At 35.1% G+C, this 14,847-nt stretch overlaps 2 protein-coding genes across 2 annotated transcripts; one reads left to right on the top strand and one right to left on the bottom strand.

Moving 5' to 3' along the window:
* Positions 1-4,366: 4,366 nt before the first annotated feature.
* LOC122292442 (phosphatidylinositol N-acetylglucosaminyltransferase subunit P-like) lies at positions 4,367-6,985 on the top strand. Its single transcript, XM_043100801.1, has 5 exons — positions 4,367-4,661; positions 5,356-5,428; positions 5,864-5,982; positions 6,226-6,363; positions 6,784-6,985. Exons 1-4 carry the CDS (start codon positions 4,475-4,477, stop codon positions 6,348-6,350), a joined length of 504 nt encoding a protein of 167 aa, XP_042956735.1. The 5' UTR covers positions 4,367-4,474; the 3' UTR covers positions 6,351-6,363; positions 6,784-6,985.
* A 922-nt stretch (positions 6,986-7,907) lies between these two features.
* Positions 7,908-14,816, bottom strand: LOC122292441 (phragmoplastin DRP1E). The gene is made up of 16 exons (XM_043100800.1): positions 14,677-14,816; positions 14,342-14,557; positions 13,984-14,047; positions 13,765-13,872; positions 12,730-12,831; positions 11,564-11,614; positions 11,427-11,488; positions 10,910-11,000; positions 10,753-10,817; positions 10,331-10,525; positions 10,080-10,199; positions 9,929-9,999; positions 9,232-9,457; positions 9,052-9,102; positions 8,562-8,930; positions 7,908-8,263 (listed from the first exon to the last, which is right to left on the bottom strand). The coding sequence occupies exons 2-16, from the start codon at positions 14,483-14,485 to the stop codon at positions 8,135-8,137; spliced, it is 1,848 nt and encodes a 615-aa protein (XP_042956734.1). The 5' UTR covers positions 14,486-14,557; positions 14,677-14,816; the 3' UTR covers positions 7,908-8,134.
* Positions 14,817-14,847: the final 31 nt, after the last annotated feature.

The following is a 14,847-nucleotide window of genomic DNA, read 5'->3' as shown; positions in this document are numbered from 1 at the left end:
TTCCTCTTTCCCTAACGAGAAATCAGATCTAACCCATAAAAATACTTATCAAACACAATATTGGCATGGTATACCGCAGTACCTAGTTCTTCCCTGACCATCATACTTCACCCATCAAGAAGACATGGATAACTATTTGCTGAAAAATAAGAATAAGCTGTTGTTAGACTGTAAGGGCATTAGAAACTCATAACCAGATGTTATTGCCATTATAACCATATCTGATGATAAAATTACTCTTAACAAAGTAGTTATCAGAATCCATCAATGTGACAAGAGACAAGGATAAGCCAAATTAGAATTTGAAGGGATTGGCTAAATTAGAATTTGAAACCATACTTCAAAAGAAAGAGAGAAATTACAAGAAAATTCAATTGAAACCATGAATGCAAAAACCAAAATGCAAAGAGGAAGGTAGTGCTAGGTAGGGCCATCTTTTTTAAGAACTGCCAGTGCAGATGTAGCAATCCACACAAAGAAATATCCTACCATTCTAGATATATCAACCAATTCCATAATAAGCTAAAAAAAAATCAAGGGCTCTCCCAATCATCTTGAATTCAATGAATGGTATTAAACCATTCACCTTAGACCCTTGCAACATGTAAGCAGGGCATGGATGCCTAATTTATACAAATAGACGATGCTTCAAACACCATTTTAAAAGATATTAAAGTAACAGTTTGATGGATTAGCCTTCATATTTTCAAGTATCCAACAATACCTAATTGAGCTAGGTAGGCTAGAAATCATTCAAGCATTTCACAATATATTGTGGATTAGTTTCAAAGAAAATGATCCGGCACACCATCAGTAGTCATAGAATAAGCCCAAAATGATGTAGAAAATGACTTCCAACATCAAAAGTCAGGTTAGAAAACAACATAATAGATTTAGCAAAACAATAAATGAGAAGTAATACAACTAGAAGCTAAACAACCTCTCTCACACACTCATTTCACCATGCATTTCAATGCTACTTCACAAGTTAAACTCACAAGCAACGCTAAACGGTAAGACTTTCCAAGTAAATTTAGGGTAGTTTGAAGCAGAGGAAAACTAGAAAAATGTCTGATGAATTCCATTAGATGAAAAGGGAGTGGGGAGGGGGAACATAAACAGCAAAAATTGCAAGGGATTTTTTTTACTAAAGTCTAGTTCCTGAACAACATTGCAAGATGATATACTTTATACCCATGTTTATCATAATAACAAAAAAAACCCAGATATATCCAAATAACAGCATATGCATTATACCCATATTTAACAACGTAACAAAAAATACCCAAATCTATGGTTAAATCCAAACATCCAAATATTCAAATATTCAAATCTGTTAAAAGATCTATGGTCAAATCCAAACATCCAAATCTAGACGCAGTGTGATTAAATCTCAAATGTTAAACTTAACAGAGTGAGTAAATGTGAAATATAGAAATTTACCATGATGTAGGGACACAGATCTGGACGAAGGCACAGATCTATGGACGAAGGCACAAATACCTCAAAGAAACATAACAGGTTGAAGGTCTCTGACCATTCATTTATATGGCTATTAACAGCAAATCATGAGAAATAGAATAAACAAAACGTAAATCCTCAAACTTAAAAAAAAAAAAACCCCCATGCTTAACAAAATAATGAAAAATACCTAGATCTAGCAAAATAACAATATATATTTCATACCCACATAAGAGTTGTTCAAAGGCATTACTTACAGATCGAGTTCGAGAGAGAGAGAGAGTTATCAAACCCAAACCAAGTTCATGTAATAACCCAAACTGACTTCGATTGGTGCACAAGGCTGAAGACGACGGAATGGAACTTCGATTGGCAGAGGAGGCTACGGTTTCGGTGTGGGTGTGAGAGAGAGAGAGAGAGAGAGAGAGAGAGAGAGAGAGAGAGAGAGAGAGAGAGAGAGAGAGAGAGAGAGAGAGAGAGAGAGAGAGAGAGAGAGAGAGAGAGAGAGAGAGAGAGAGAGAGAGAGAGAGAGAGCGTGCGAGAGGGTGAGATAGAAGTCGGCTATGGCGTTTTTAGGTTTAGGCGTTTTGAAGAAACATGATATGGGTTTTAGGTTAGAAATTTTGAAGAAACATGGGTACCGGGTTTAAAACCCGGGTTCCGGATTTTAAACCCGGTACCCGGCCCGGATTCACCCGGGTTTAGGAATGAGGTTTTCGGCCCGGAAAACCATAACCGGAAACCCGGTTATCCGGGTAAAACCCGACCCATATGAACAGTCCTACAAGTAATTAGGAGTTAGCGAAATTGCAACGGCCAAACAAACTACCTTTTGAGTTTCCTTGTGACTTTGGATGGTTTCTAACAATGTTTTGAATATCGTACTAGATGTCGTATCGGTCAAGGTACTGAAACGAAATATTTTGATATCAATACCGTTTCGTGTACCGTTTCGAAATAGTCGATATATAAATAAATTATATATGTAAATATATATAAATTATATTTCAAAATAATAATCTATATATGAATAAATTATATATATATAAATTATAAATAGTTTGATATGAATTGTGAGTCAAAAAATGAAATTATAATTTAAAAAAATGAAAAACAAAACATGAAGGCCCAAATATTAAAATACCGGTCAGTATAAGTCAAAATATAGGCCGATACGGCCGATACCGGTTGGTACAGTCAGTATTTCAGCCGGTATGAAACAATGACCTTATCTGTACTGGCCTATGATCGGTACGAAATGTACTAATGAATACGGTACGGTACTAAAAATACTAATTCCTAAACTTTATAGGTAGCTGACCTTAATCGTGGAAGTCCAAATATTATTATTATAATAAAATATGAATCGGTTGGGCTTCCTAGATCCTTGGGACTCCTTTCGGGTGTGGGTCTCTATGATGCATTTTTGAATTAAATTAAAAAATAATATTATATGAAAGTCTTTACATCACATACTATTTATATAATATATAAATTTTATTTTATAAATTAAATTATGTGATGTAAACGTGTACTGTGTAAAAAAACTTTAAATAAAATTATTGTTACGAGAAACATAGTTGTAATAAAAGTGATTTTCTATATTAACTATATAAAATATGTTAATAAAAAGGCCAAAAGGTATAGATTTCAAGGCAATAATTGAATCAGGCGTAAAAGACAAAAAAAGAAAAGGAAGCAAGAGAATGGATTATACGGAAAGAAGAGGACAAGAAATGGGATACCCAGGCCAGAAGGATTGTTAACTGTGGCTTATACGGGCTTGTCTCTTTAATTTCACAATGGATGAGAATATTTTTAATGTTTTAAAAACTATTTAGATGCAGATTTATCTCGCCCCCTGCCCGTTCAACCATAAGACGGGAGTGGATACCTAATTTTACAGCGGCCCGTTTCGATGTCGAGCAAGTTAAATTTTTTATAAATAATAGTGAGTTAAGATTATGAAATAAATTTTATAAAATTTATTTAAAATAAATTTATATATTAAATTAAATTTAAATATATTTATTAAAAATTAAAAAAAATTATAATCTCACATAGTAAAAAAGTATTAAGTTAAAAAAAATTATATATTTAATGTATAAAGAGATTTTAAATTAAGTGATATTTATAATTTAGAAATTTTGTGTTTAAATGCTTGGATAGATTTAAAATAGAATCCGGTTAAAATGAGTTGAGATCATTCAAGGATTCCAACGGATACTACAATCTTTCTTCAGCTAAGCAAGGATGAATTTATTGCACTCTCTTAGTTTATTGAAAAAGAAAACAAACATTCCAATTGAGCTAGAGCTCAATCAACATTTATTTTCAGTCTTAGTTCTTTTATATTTTAGATTAAATATTAAAACATATTGCTTATTTTGATATATATATTTTACCTCAAGTAGTGTACGCCTCACACTGCTTAGTATAGGAAAATTTTTCTTATTATTCTCACACTTCACATATTATATTTATTTTAATTTTTTTTATTTTTTCTATAATAAATATGTAATGTGTGGATAATAAATTAAATAATTTAATTAATTTAATAAGAATAAAATGAAATAAAAAATAAAAAAATAAAAATATATTTTAATATATAAAATGTATAGTATAAAATATTGTGTAGCATTCCTGCCTGGCATACGGCATAAAAAGTTCCAACTAGAATTATTCCGATAAGAAAATTCTTTAAAATGCCACCATCTGAAGACGATATTTGTTTTGGCATCGTGTCTTTTCGCTTTAACAAAACCCGGTAGTCGACGCAAAAGGCGTCCACGCTGAGGAAGCGAACCCTCCTCGCTCTATCCTTCCTCTCAGTAAAGCGTCTCCCATCGTCAACCCTTGGCCGATTCATGGTACAGTTCTCTCCGGTCTCCCTCCGATCGTTGTTTATGGTCTCCACAGTATCTGTGTGTCTTTGCTTCCAGCGTAGAATTTTGACATTCAATAAGGTGCGCCTCAAGTGTGCTGGACTGCTAGCTTCTTCAAATTGCAAGCCATGGAAGATCCTCATTCTGTAAGTAGTCCTAGAAGAACTCACAGTCTGTCAAAGAAGAGGAGGGTTACTGTTTCCTCTCTGGATGCGGATGAGAAGGCTCCTGGATTTGGAGTGTCTGGTGAACATGGTCCGAAGCCATCAGAAGTTTATGGATTCGTAGGCTCCATAACTACCGTTGTGGCTACAGGTTCACTTCATATATCATGCTTTTAATTTATGTTTAGACTTGGTTGAGTTGAGACGCCCAGTTATTCTATTTGCTCTGGTTATTGCACCTTTACAACGGCTTTCCAATGTTAATTTACTTGTAGGGAAGATAGACTGTTATTATTCTTTTTATGAGCCTCATTTTTATCATGTTACAAGTTGATTCGGTAATTCCTTTTGGTCATTTGGCAAAAATTGTCCATTAATATATAATTTTCATACCTTGTGCAAATGCTTCTGTTTAGTGTGACTGAGTCGGGAGCCGGACGGGGGGACGGGTTTGGGCTTTTCTTGGTTTGTTACAATTACCGGGCTCGGTTAAGGCATTTCATGCTAAAATGTTTCTGGCATATGTCTCAGAGATACTTCAAAATGTTCTCAATCAATGAATCTGATGCTATTTCTGAAATTGGATTGACCTTGTTGTCATGCCGACAAACGGGAAATGCATATTTATTACCAGAAACACACTGTGACAGCTGCTGCATTGTTCTTTTCTATATATATAAAAAGGACATCTAATCTGACTGCAAAGACTGCAGTCACTGCATTGTTCTTTTCTCTATCAAAAGTCTTGTTCTGTTGTTTTATAATGCCGGCCTACTGGTTGTTTTATTTTTTATTTTTCCTGGACATTGCTGTGGAATCTCATACAACTCTATTGCTGGGGGCAGTTATTTTCTTGGCATGGGCATATGTTCCAGAGGCTTGGCTACATTACATCGGAATCTTCTACTATCCTAGCAGGTATATTTAAGATTGGTTTCTGTGCTACGTTTTCTTAGGGTAGAAAATCTTATATGCACCTTTCCCATTGAGGAAACCTAAATCAGTAGAGCTTAGTCGTATATGGTCATCTCGATCATACCTGAATTTTTTTTTATCAAATTTGAAATGAAAACAATAGTGCTGGAATGGCTCTTTTTTCAGAAGTTCTAACAAGAAACAAAAATGATTTGGGAAACTTGGTGACATCTGGTGAATTTGGACTTGACAAACCTAACATCTGAAAAGCGTTTTGAGTGAGAACAGTCTGAATTTAAGATATTATTTTAGTAAGTAAATTTTTTGAAGTAATTACTTGCACAATAGTCTCTTCATCAGCTTGGTGAATGAATTTATTTATACTTTTGTGAGATCAACTTTATCCTCTCTCTCTCTCTCTCTCTCTCTCTCTCTCAGGTATTGGGCATTGGCAGGGCCAGTTTATGTTATGATGACAATCGTATTGGCATTGGGATTTTATGTTGGTCTTAACTTTATGTCGACTCCTTACCCAAGTTCCTTAAACACGATGTTTGGTAAGCCTCAACTAGCCTTCATTATCAGTAATATATTTGAAGATCTCTTGAGGTTTAGGAAGTTTGGTCTTTGTTTTCAATCAATACCATTGACTTTTATTCTCTTATTATATGAGTATTATGAAGGCAATAATAGAATTGTGTTAGCCCTCTTTGCTTCTATTTATTTTAATTTTTCTTTTCTTAGTTTTTGGAAATGCGTGTTCTTTTCAAGTCTACGTTAACCTGCTCCCCCTTCTGCAGATGAATTCAGTAGAGAACCATCGAGCTTTTTTACTTCAATGGATGGAGATGATCGACCAATTGAGCCCATATCTGATATTGGCATCAACAAAATTAATGATCTCATGTTTAACAATGTAAATTGACAATTCAAACTAGGTATGGCTTTTCTGCATGTTTATTGCTATTTGATCAAGCAATGGGTGCTATTCTTCGCTGAGTAAATTAATGAAGGGAAGGAAAATGTTAGAAACTGCACTACGACATCATCATCCTGCTATACTGACATTGCAGTGTCTAGTAGCCCTTAATCAATCATTGTTGAAAAAGATAATATCAGGATAGTTTTGTAATTTCTAGCACTGATCATTTCTAAGATAGCATTCTACTGTATTGGTTGAGTCAAACCACCATGGAAGGTTGGTGATGTTAACTTCAAAATTGAGACAATTCTTGATATGCGAAATAAACACCTTTGTGCTTCAGGTTTTGCTCCCAGAATTGTCTGGCTTTTCATATACACCAGCATTATATAGATAGGCATTGACATGTGACTAATATTGTTTTGGCTTTTGGAAGGAATTGTTTCTGGATGAAAGCTGGGGGTAACAGCCAGGATGCCTGAAAAAGCAATTGACGGAAGGGGGAGCCTCTTGGATTTCGATGACCCAAGTGGACAGCATTGGAAAAATTGGAGAAAAAGTAATAACGATACTAACAACTTGAAATACTTGTACAGTGTGAAATAAGTGGCATTAATAGTAGTTATGTTTTCATTCCATATTTTCCTCATTCGGTTCTGTTTGGTATGTGTGATGAGAATTTTAAATTTTAAGATAAAATATTAAAATAAATATTATATTTTAATATTATTATTATTTTAGGATTTGAAAAAATTAAAAAAAAGTTAAATTATTTATTATATTATATATAGAGATTTAGAAAAGTTATAATAATGAGATGAAAATTTTAAGATTGAGATGAGAATTTCTTGGTTCCAAACCGAACCGGCGATTGGGCATCACAGTCAAATTAATCGGTTCTGCGTTATTTTGTTTGAATAAATAACTCCTTTTTCATCTGTACCTCTGACACCACTTTAGCCCAAAAGTATTGGTTTGGTTTCGTACCAACAAATAAATTCAGTCCGAAAATGCTACACATCATTCCACACCACAAATTTTATATATTAAAATAATATTTTTTATTTTTTATTTATTTTTTATTTTATTTTATTCTTATTAAACTAATTAAATTATATTATTTATCATCTACACATTATATATTTATTATAGAAAAAATGAAAAAAAAATTAAAATAAGTGTGGTGTGTGAAGTGTGAGGATGATAAGAAGAATTTTCCAATTCGGAATAAGTTGGAATTTGGCCCTTGGACAACCGCAACTGGGGATAAGGCAGAGGAATACCTCTGCTCCTTTTTCCTTTCCGTCATTTTTCCGCCAGCAGCCTTTGACATCCCAATAACTTGGCAAATGCCTTCAAAATCTGGAACGGTAGTCAACTTGGCATAGAAAAGACACAGCCAGCTTTGAATATCCGACCTAATCGGGCAAAGAATGATCAGTTCGATCCATATTCCACTGCATTGTCTTTGTTTTTTTTTGGGTTTTTTTTTTTGGGGGGGGGGGGGGGGGGGGGGGGGGGTTGTGGTTTGATGGGGCGTAAAAACTGAAAAGAAAAAACTGTAAAAGAAACTTATCTACGTCACTCTAATATGTTACCACAAGGAAGCAAAATATAAATCACGTTTACAATACATCACTGATTCACTGGTATGCAAAAATAGCACGACGAAATACAATAATTAAGACAGATGGGCCTCAGAGACATATAAGTAAACAAATTCAGTAAGAACCTGATCCTCTGTATCGATAACTATAATACAAGGCCTCCCCGAACAACAATACATCTCAGCGAGCCCATGATACCGAATCAATCTCGTCCCTTGCTGCCTTGTATAATTCAAGCCTTTTCGCACACTGTTGCCTCCTCTCCATCAATGCAGGGTCTTCATCCAACAATAGTGAAAGCTGCTTACCCTGAAATAGTTGCCAAACCCAATTTTTAGAGGTTTTCCAATTTAAATTACTCAATGAAATATATATATATAGACATACAAGTAACAGATGTTATCAACGCTTCAGAATACAACTTGACAATTGATGAAAAGAGTTAATAACAAGTTTTTTTTCCTCACAATCCAATTAAATGTTCAGAACATCGAAAAAATGGTACTATAATGCATCAATGACCCTCCAAACTAACACATAATATAACACCTCATAGGGTGTTAGAATATAGGATTACATGTGTGCTTGAGAGAGAGAGAGAGAGTACCTCTTTCTTCCCTATTTGTATGTAAAAGTGATTTAGCAATGACTGTTTGGCCTCCCTAACTTGACAGAAAACCACAGCCTTAGGAATCGTGATCTTAAGTGTCTCTGACACCATGCCCACGTAAGATGACACATTTGAGCCTATTCTCCTAAAGTGACCCTCTGCGTAACGGTCTGTGGTTGAAGCAGCTGGGTTTCCTCCTTTCTCCACTTCTTGGGGGAGTCTTCTAAAGAAGTCCACGGTCAAATATGAAGATTCCATGTCCACCAATCGAACAACTGTCTTCCTACCATCTTCACGAAACCTTTCCAGGGCCTCATAAGAAGCAGCAGCTATTTCAGCTTGAAGAGTTGGAAAGCGCCTTAACTCCTATATAGCCACAAACATCAATATAAATACTCCTCATTAAAACTTATAAAAAAAATACTCATTAAAAGAATATCAGCACTTATTGAAGTAAATAACTGCCAGTCATTTCCCTGAGTTTCACCTGAGTTTCTCCTATTGACTTTCTCACAAGTTCTTTCAAAACAAAGTGAACCTACATTGCAGTAGCTAGGTCAGTCGTGAAAATTCTCCAAATTAGATTTCAACAGACTACTGCAACAATTGGCAAGGCGCTCCAGCAGGAACTTGATAATGAACATCTGTAAATAACAAGACAACTTACAGCATCCACAGAAGCTTCAGCTGGGCCTCTAAAATAATTAAGTGCCCCATCAATTAGGCGCCGGTAACCTTGCTCAGGGGCAATCAAGTGTGGCTGATAACCATCTGCTTCTGAAACCACTTTCCTTACATTATGAGGAGAAAGGTGCCTATCAAATGGAAGCTTCCTTAAAGCAGCAGGAAGCTGGTTGTCAAAAACTCCATAAATCCGATCACCTCCGGGCCGCCTAAATTAGTAAAAAGAATTTCAAAATAAAAATAATATACTAGAAGAATGCAATTAAAATTAAGACAGTAGCAGATCTAGCCAATGCTGATAAAAATGTAACAAAAGGAATGTCATTTGACTGAAAATTGTCATACTTGATCTATTTAACATCTAGTTAAGAAATCATTTGAAAAGCTCAAACGGGTCAGTGTATTGATCACGGTATAGCTTGGCTATGAGTAAAGGCTTCAGCAACCAGCAAAAGTATCAACAGACATGAATGGTGTCACCCACCATTGACATGTAAACTTGTTTCAAACAAAATTGGCACCTTTTACTGTGAATAAAGAATATGTCGAAATTATTTCACCATAATCTCTCTCAAAAGAGTTCAGAGTACACAATGAGATCAACAACATGATTACATCCACTCCAACCATTGGCAATGTCAGACAAGAAATATCAAGACTTTGGGACCTTGGGTTCTTACCCTCCTTCCAAATGCTCCTTAAAAATCTGGTCAAATGCACGACACATTTCCAAGATAGTGTACAATTGAGCCTATACCATCACATATGGGTTCAGATAAGAAAAAGCAGCATCTTGTTAACAAAAAATTACAACAGCTTCCTGCCACTTACCCCAGCATCAACAGCAATAGGTTGACCAAGATGATCCATCTCTGACTCAAGTTCATCAATGCTTTTGTTTATTAAAGATGTTATACTTGGAATACGAGCCCTAATTACAGACTCCAAGTGCTAAAAACAAGATCACAAAATCAATTGATAAGCCTACGAAAATAATTGTCCAAATATATATATATATATATATATATTTTATAAGACAAATATAATTGTCTTAATATTCAATGAAGACACACAAAATAAACCTTTGAGAGGAGTTTTGCAAGATACTCTGAGCCCATTTTACTGGCCAAATGCCCATAGTCGGGACTGGTTGCAAAGTACTCACGTTCCTTGCGCCTTGCAACTATCATGTCAACATTTTTATTGATGTCAGCCTGTGAACGGTTCACAATTCCAACCCAAGGACGTTGAAGTCGATAAGATCTTCCTTCAAGAACCTGAGGGGAAACAATGTATAAGGCCAAGCAAGTAAAATTGTCAACAGAGGAAAAAAATATCCCCTGAAAAACTATTTTCTTTGATTGCAATTCTACTCAACAACGTGTTAACCCCAACTACTTAAATTCAATTTAAAATGTTAACAATTAAATGCAGAGCTAGACCAGATCCTAATGAATTGATTAAAAGATGGGTGCCTTAAAACACACACACACACAGATCTTACATCCAGTGCATTAGTTCCTTTGTCCATCAAATCCAGCTTAGTCAACACACCAAATGTCTGGTCACCTGTACAATTAAGAAACCGGGGGACACATTAGGAAAGGCTAAACAAAGAGAAAAAGTAAAAAGATCTGCAAAAAGCAGCAAAAAGGGTATACCAGTGGGATCGACTTCCCTAGCAAGTTTGATAGCATCTGACGTTGCAATATCTTGATTGGCAGGAGATATTGCTAGAATGATACAATTAGGCTACAAAAAGTTCATGGTCATCAATTAAACAAAAATAATGTAACACATTAGAATTTTCAGATGAAAACATATGCAACATGTAAAATGCCCACAGAATAACCAAATATGACAGGACAAAACAACTGGAGACGATAGAGGATGGAAAAAAGGCATGATTCAAGACAAGGAAAAAGATGCAAGATAACAAAAAAGGACAGTCTATTTAGAAAACCATAAAAATGTGCACTTAAAAGAAACTGTAATACCGGTCTAGTAACTAGAAACAAACAAAAAAGGATCCAAAAACTTGTCTTGGCTAATTAAAAGAATCATAAGTATATTAACTGTTTCAGTGAAATAGTAAATACCATGGATCTCACCAAAATGAAGTGCTCTAACATGCATTATGCAAAAATGTACCATTTTAACAAGAAAAAGTCTTATTACCTTCTCAACATAAGTTCGAACCATGCTTTCAATATCTTGAACAATACTTTCCGGTTGTCCCTCTGTTCAAAATTAGAAAGACTTAGTTGTATACTACAATTACAGTAAACAGAAGTGTGATTAGGCACATTACATACCTACAGCAACTTTTGTCAAACCAGGTAGATCAATCAGGGTTAAGTTGACCACTGCCCAATCGAAAAAAGAAAGAGAAAGTGTCAGAAAATAGAAAGAAACATTGCAATAGAGAGTATGGAATGATCTCAACTATATATTCCAACTCCATGACATGAAATCACAATGTACAACACGTCAGAAAGAAGAAAAAATAAAAAAAACATTGCAATACAGAGAATGGAATGATCTCTACATTCCAACTCATGCCGTATGAAATTACAAAGTACAATACATCAGAAAGAAGAAATAGTGTAAAAATAATTCAAAATTACATTAGGGCATATTTCACAAAATTCTCAATAGATCAATTGAAATGATTCATCAATAAAAAAAATTTTAAAATTCAGTGTTGCCAATTCTTTAGACATTATAAATGTTCTTGTCAAAAGAAAATTTTCTTACTCATAAAAAAAAAAAATCTTTAGACATTATAAATATTCCTTGCAAATAAACCGATTCAAAATCTTTAATGTTAAATATTCATTCTCATGGCTCGGATGCCCAGAGAAACCAACTTCTTGTCTATCTATTTCTTACTTCTTTTCCTTTTGTTTTCAAAACAACCCACAGTAAATGTGGTATGCCACAATGCCAAAGTAAACTTGCAAAAAAGATTTTTTTGCACTATCAAATCAACCAAAGAGAAGTCAAATAGTGAAGTCGGCACTTCAAAGAATCAAACTACCGCATTGAGTTTAAGCAGACTGAATGTTCTTCCCAAGTAAAATGCATGCAATAGTTTCTAATGCATGAGATGTATATACATTGGTACAATGCACATGAGGAGATGTGTATACATTGGTACATATTGCATTGTCTTTTGAAGTGTTAGAGGAAAAGGTTAATGTCACATTATCACTTATGTTCAGTTTAAAATATCTTTAAAACTGTGTGCATATGATCAAAAGAAAGTCATATTAGAAAAGGTTTTCCAATTGGAAATAAAAAATAAAAAAATCTGCTAGCAGCATGTCAAGAACTGAGTATTCTTACTACCTAGAATGAACTGCAAAAAGTACATACAGTATACAGCACACACATATAGGGATTTTGAAGGTAACACTCCATGGTACCCAAATGACAAGTGTTTAAGAAACTCAACAACAAAGTAAAATTGGAAACACACCATTTGGAGAGTAGATACTCAGATGGATAGGAACAGGAGATATCTGTTTCGTCTTCCCAGTTATTCTATCAGTCTCATCCTGAATTTCCTTGCGAACCAGGGCTGTATAGATTCAGAAGCCTAAATATCAGTTATAACGTTAAAAGACAACGGTAAAGTTAAATAGGCAACCAAATGGTTAATAATTCTAGAAATCCTTACAAAATCATATATCTTAATAGATTAAATCATCCAGCACATGGTGGTCTAAGTTACTATGACAGTCTTTCTGTCCCCCATGAACATCTTTTCTTAATGTATCAAAGAGGGCCTCTCTAACCACATGGAAGATTACCACCTAAAAATTTATACTAGTCAGTCACATACCATTGGACCAAATTATGAAAACTATTCAAAAGCTAGATCTACCAAGGTAACCTCAGCAACCTAAAGATGGGGGAGTATTTGTCCTCTTCTCTTTTTTTTCCGCCTCCAGCTTAACCAACAGAAAGGTGTAAAGGAACTTCCTTTTTTGTATTTAATAATTATGTGTTTGATAAGAGTCTAAAATATTCCCCAAAGATAACCATATTCCCAGGTACATTCTAGCTTATATCCTAGTTTACTGGTTGAGAAGGCTTTTATCCCAGTAATAAGTAGGTGCCCAACCCCTTTTCGGATACTAATGGATAAAGTAGACAGCTATCTTTGATAGCAGCTAGATAACTGTTATTTATTGGTTAATTTTTCTAGTTAAATCTCGTGGAGGTACTAATACCAATTATCACCTCACAAAATTTGTGATATAGTTGTGATCCATGACAACTCTGGATCACTATAAATCGCCTCTACTATATTTCAGAAAGTAATATCGTCCTTCCTCATTTCTTTTAAACATAAAATTGAAAACCATGTGAAGGGTCTTCAACAGAAAAAACTTGGTGGATTAACCTTTTGTAGCTTATGTGGAGAAACTAAAGAAAGAAGTTAGTGATTTTGTTGACAGAGCGCGATATGCAATACAGGTAACCAACTAAGACGAGAAGCTATACATACAAAAATCAGTGAATTTCCTCCTAACGAGGTGAAGGAACTCCGCGTACTCCTGCGATCCGTCCTCCGTCTTATGAAGCTGCAAGACCAATGGCCGCCTCGTGACGATCCCTGCAATAATCCAAATTCAAACTCCACAAATGATTACTGTTGTCTAAGGAAAAATGAGGTAGACAAAAAATGCTTTCAATATTCCAACCGAAGTGAAACCAAAAGGTTCACCTGATCCTCTTGGAAGAAAATCACGCCCGACAATGCTCTCCAATACCGATGATTTTCCAGAACTCTGCTCTCATTTCAAACAAGAAACTAAATCAGGCCAAATTAAACCGAAAAAATCACTCATTCTTCATTATAAGACTCATTTATATCTAGGAAACAAAAGCGCACTTTTTTCTTGCTTTCTCAAGAAAAATCACTTTGTCCGTGTACAAAATCTCTCCTAAATTTTCTCTAGAAGAAAATACTCTCATTGTCTCTCTTTTGAAATTTAAAATGAAAACCAATGTGTTTTTGTTTTATTGGACAAAGAAGCAGCATGAGTAGTTAGGAAAATAAAAGGAAGCATGGAGAACAGGACCTGGCCACCGACGACGGCAACGGAGGGAAGAGCCTCCCAGAGAGAAGAGAAAGCGTTGTTGTCTCCGCCACCATAGTCACCGAGCATGGTGCAGGCCCTCTGGATCCTGTTAACCAAACCGATCAAGCTCTCCATGGTCGTCATCTATCACAAAAGTGCGACGAAATCGAGAAGGTCGAGTATCAGTAGAAACCCCGGAATCTCAGACTCCCAGTACTACAGCCAAGAAGCAGAAAGGAAAGTATTAGACTTGAATTGGACGCAGAGAGACCAAGAAAGAAGCAGGGTCGGACAGAGAAAGGTAAGGTTTTTTTTTTCTTGCACACAGAGCGCACCGTTAGGATTGGTGGGCCCCCAACTTTTTATGGGAACGGAAGCGTTTTGAAGTTTTTCAAATTTGAATCCAGCTGAGGACCACCTGACTGATGTGTCATAAGAAAGAATTTTATCCCTCACCGTATGTGTAAGATTTGTTTCCTCATTGGAATAACTTTAAAAAAATAAAA

The sequence above is a fragment of the Carya illinoinensis genome, chromosome 13 (genome assembly GCF_018687715.1).
Source record: "Carya illinoinensis cultivar Pawnee chromosome 13, C.illinoinensisPawnee_v1, whole genome shotgun sequence".
Classification (NCBI taxonomy): domain Eukaryota; kingdom Viridiplantae; phylum Streptophyta; class Magnoliopsida; order Fagales; family Juglandaceae; genus Carya; species Carya illinoinensis.
The sequence above is the reverse complement of the archived record's forward strand: the minus strand, read 5'-3'. Positions and strand labels throughout refer to the sequence as shown.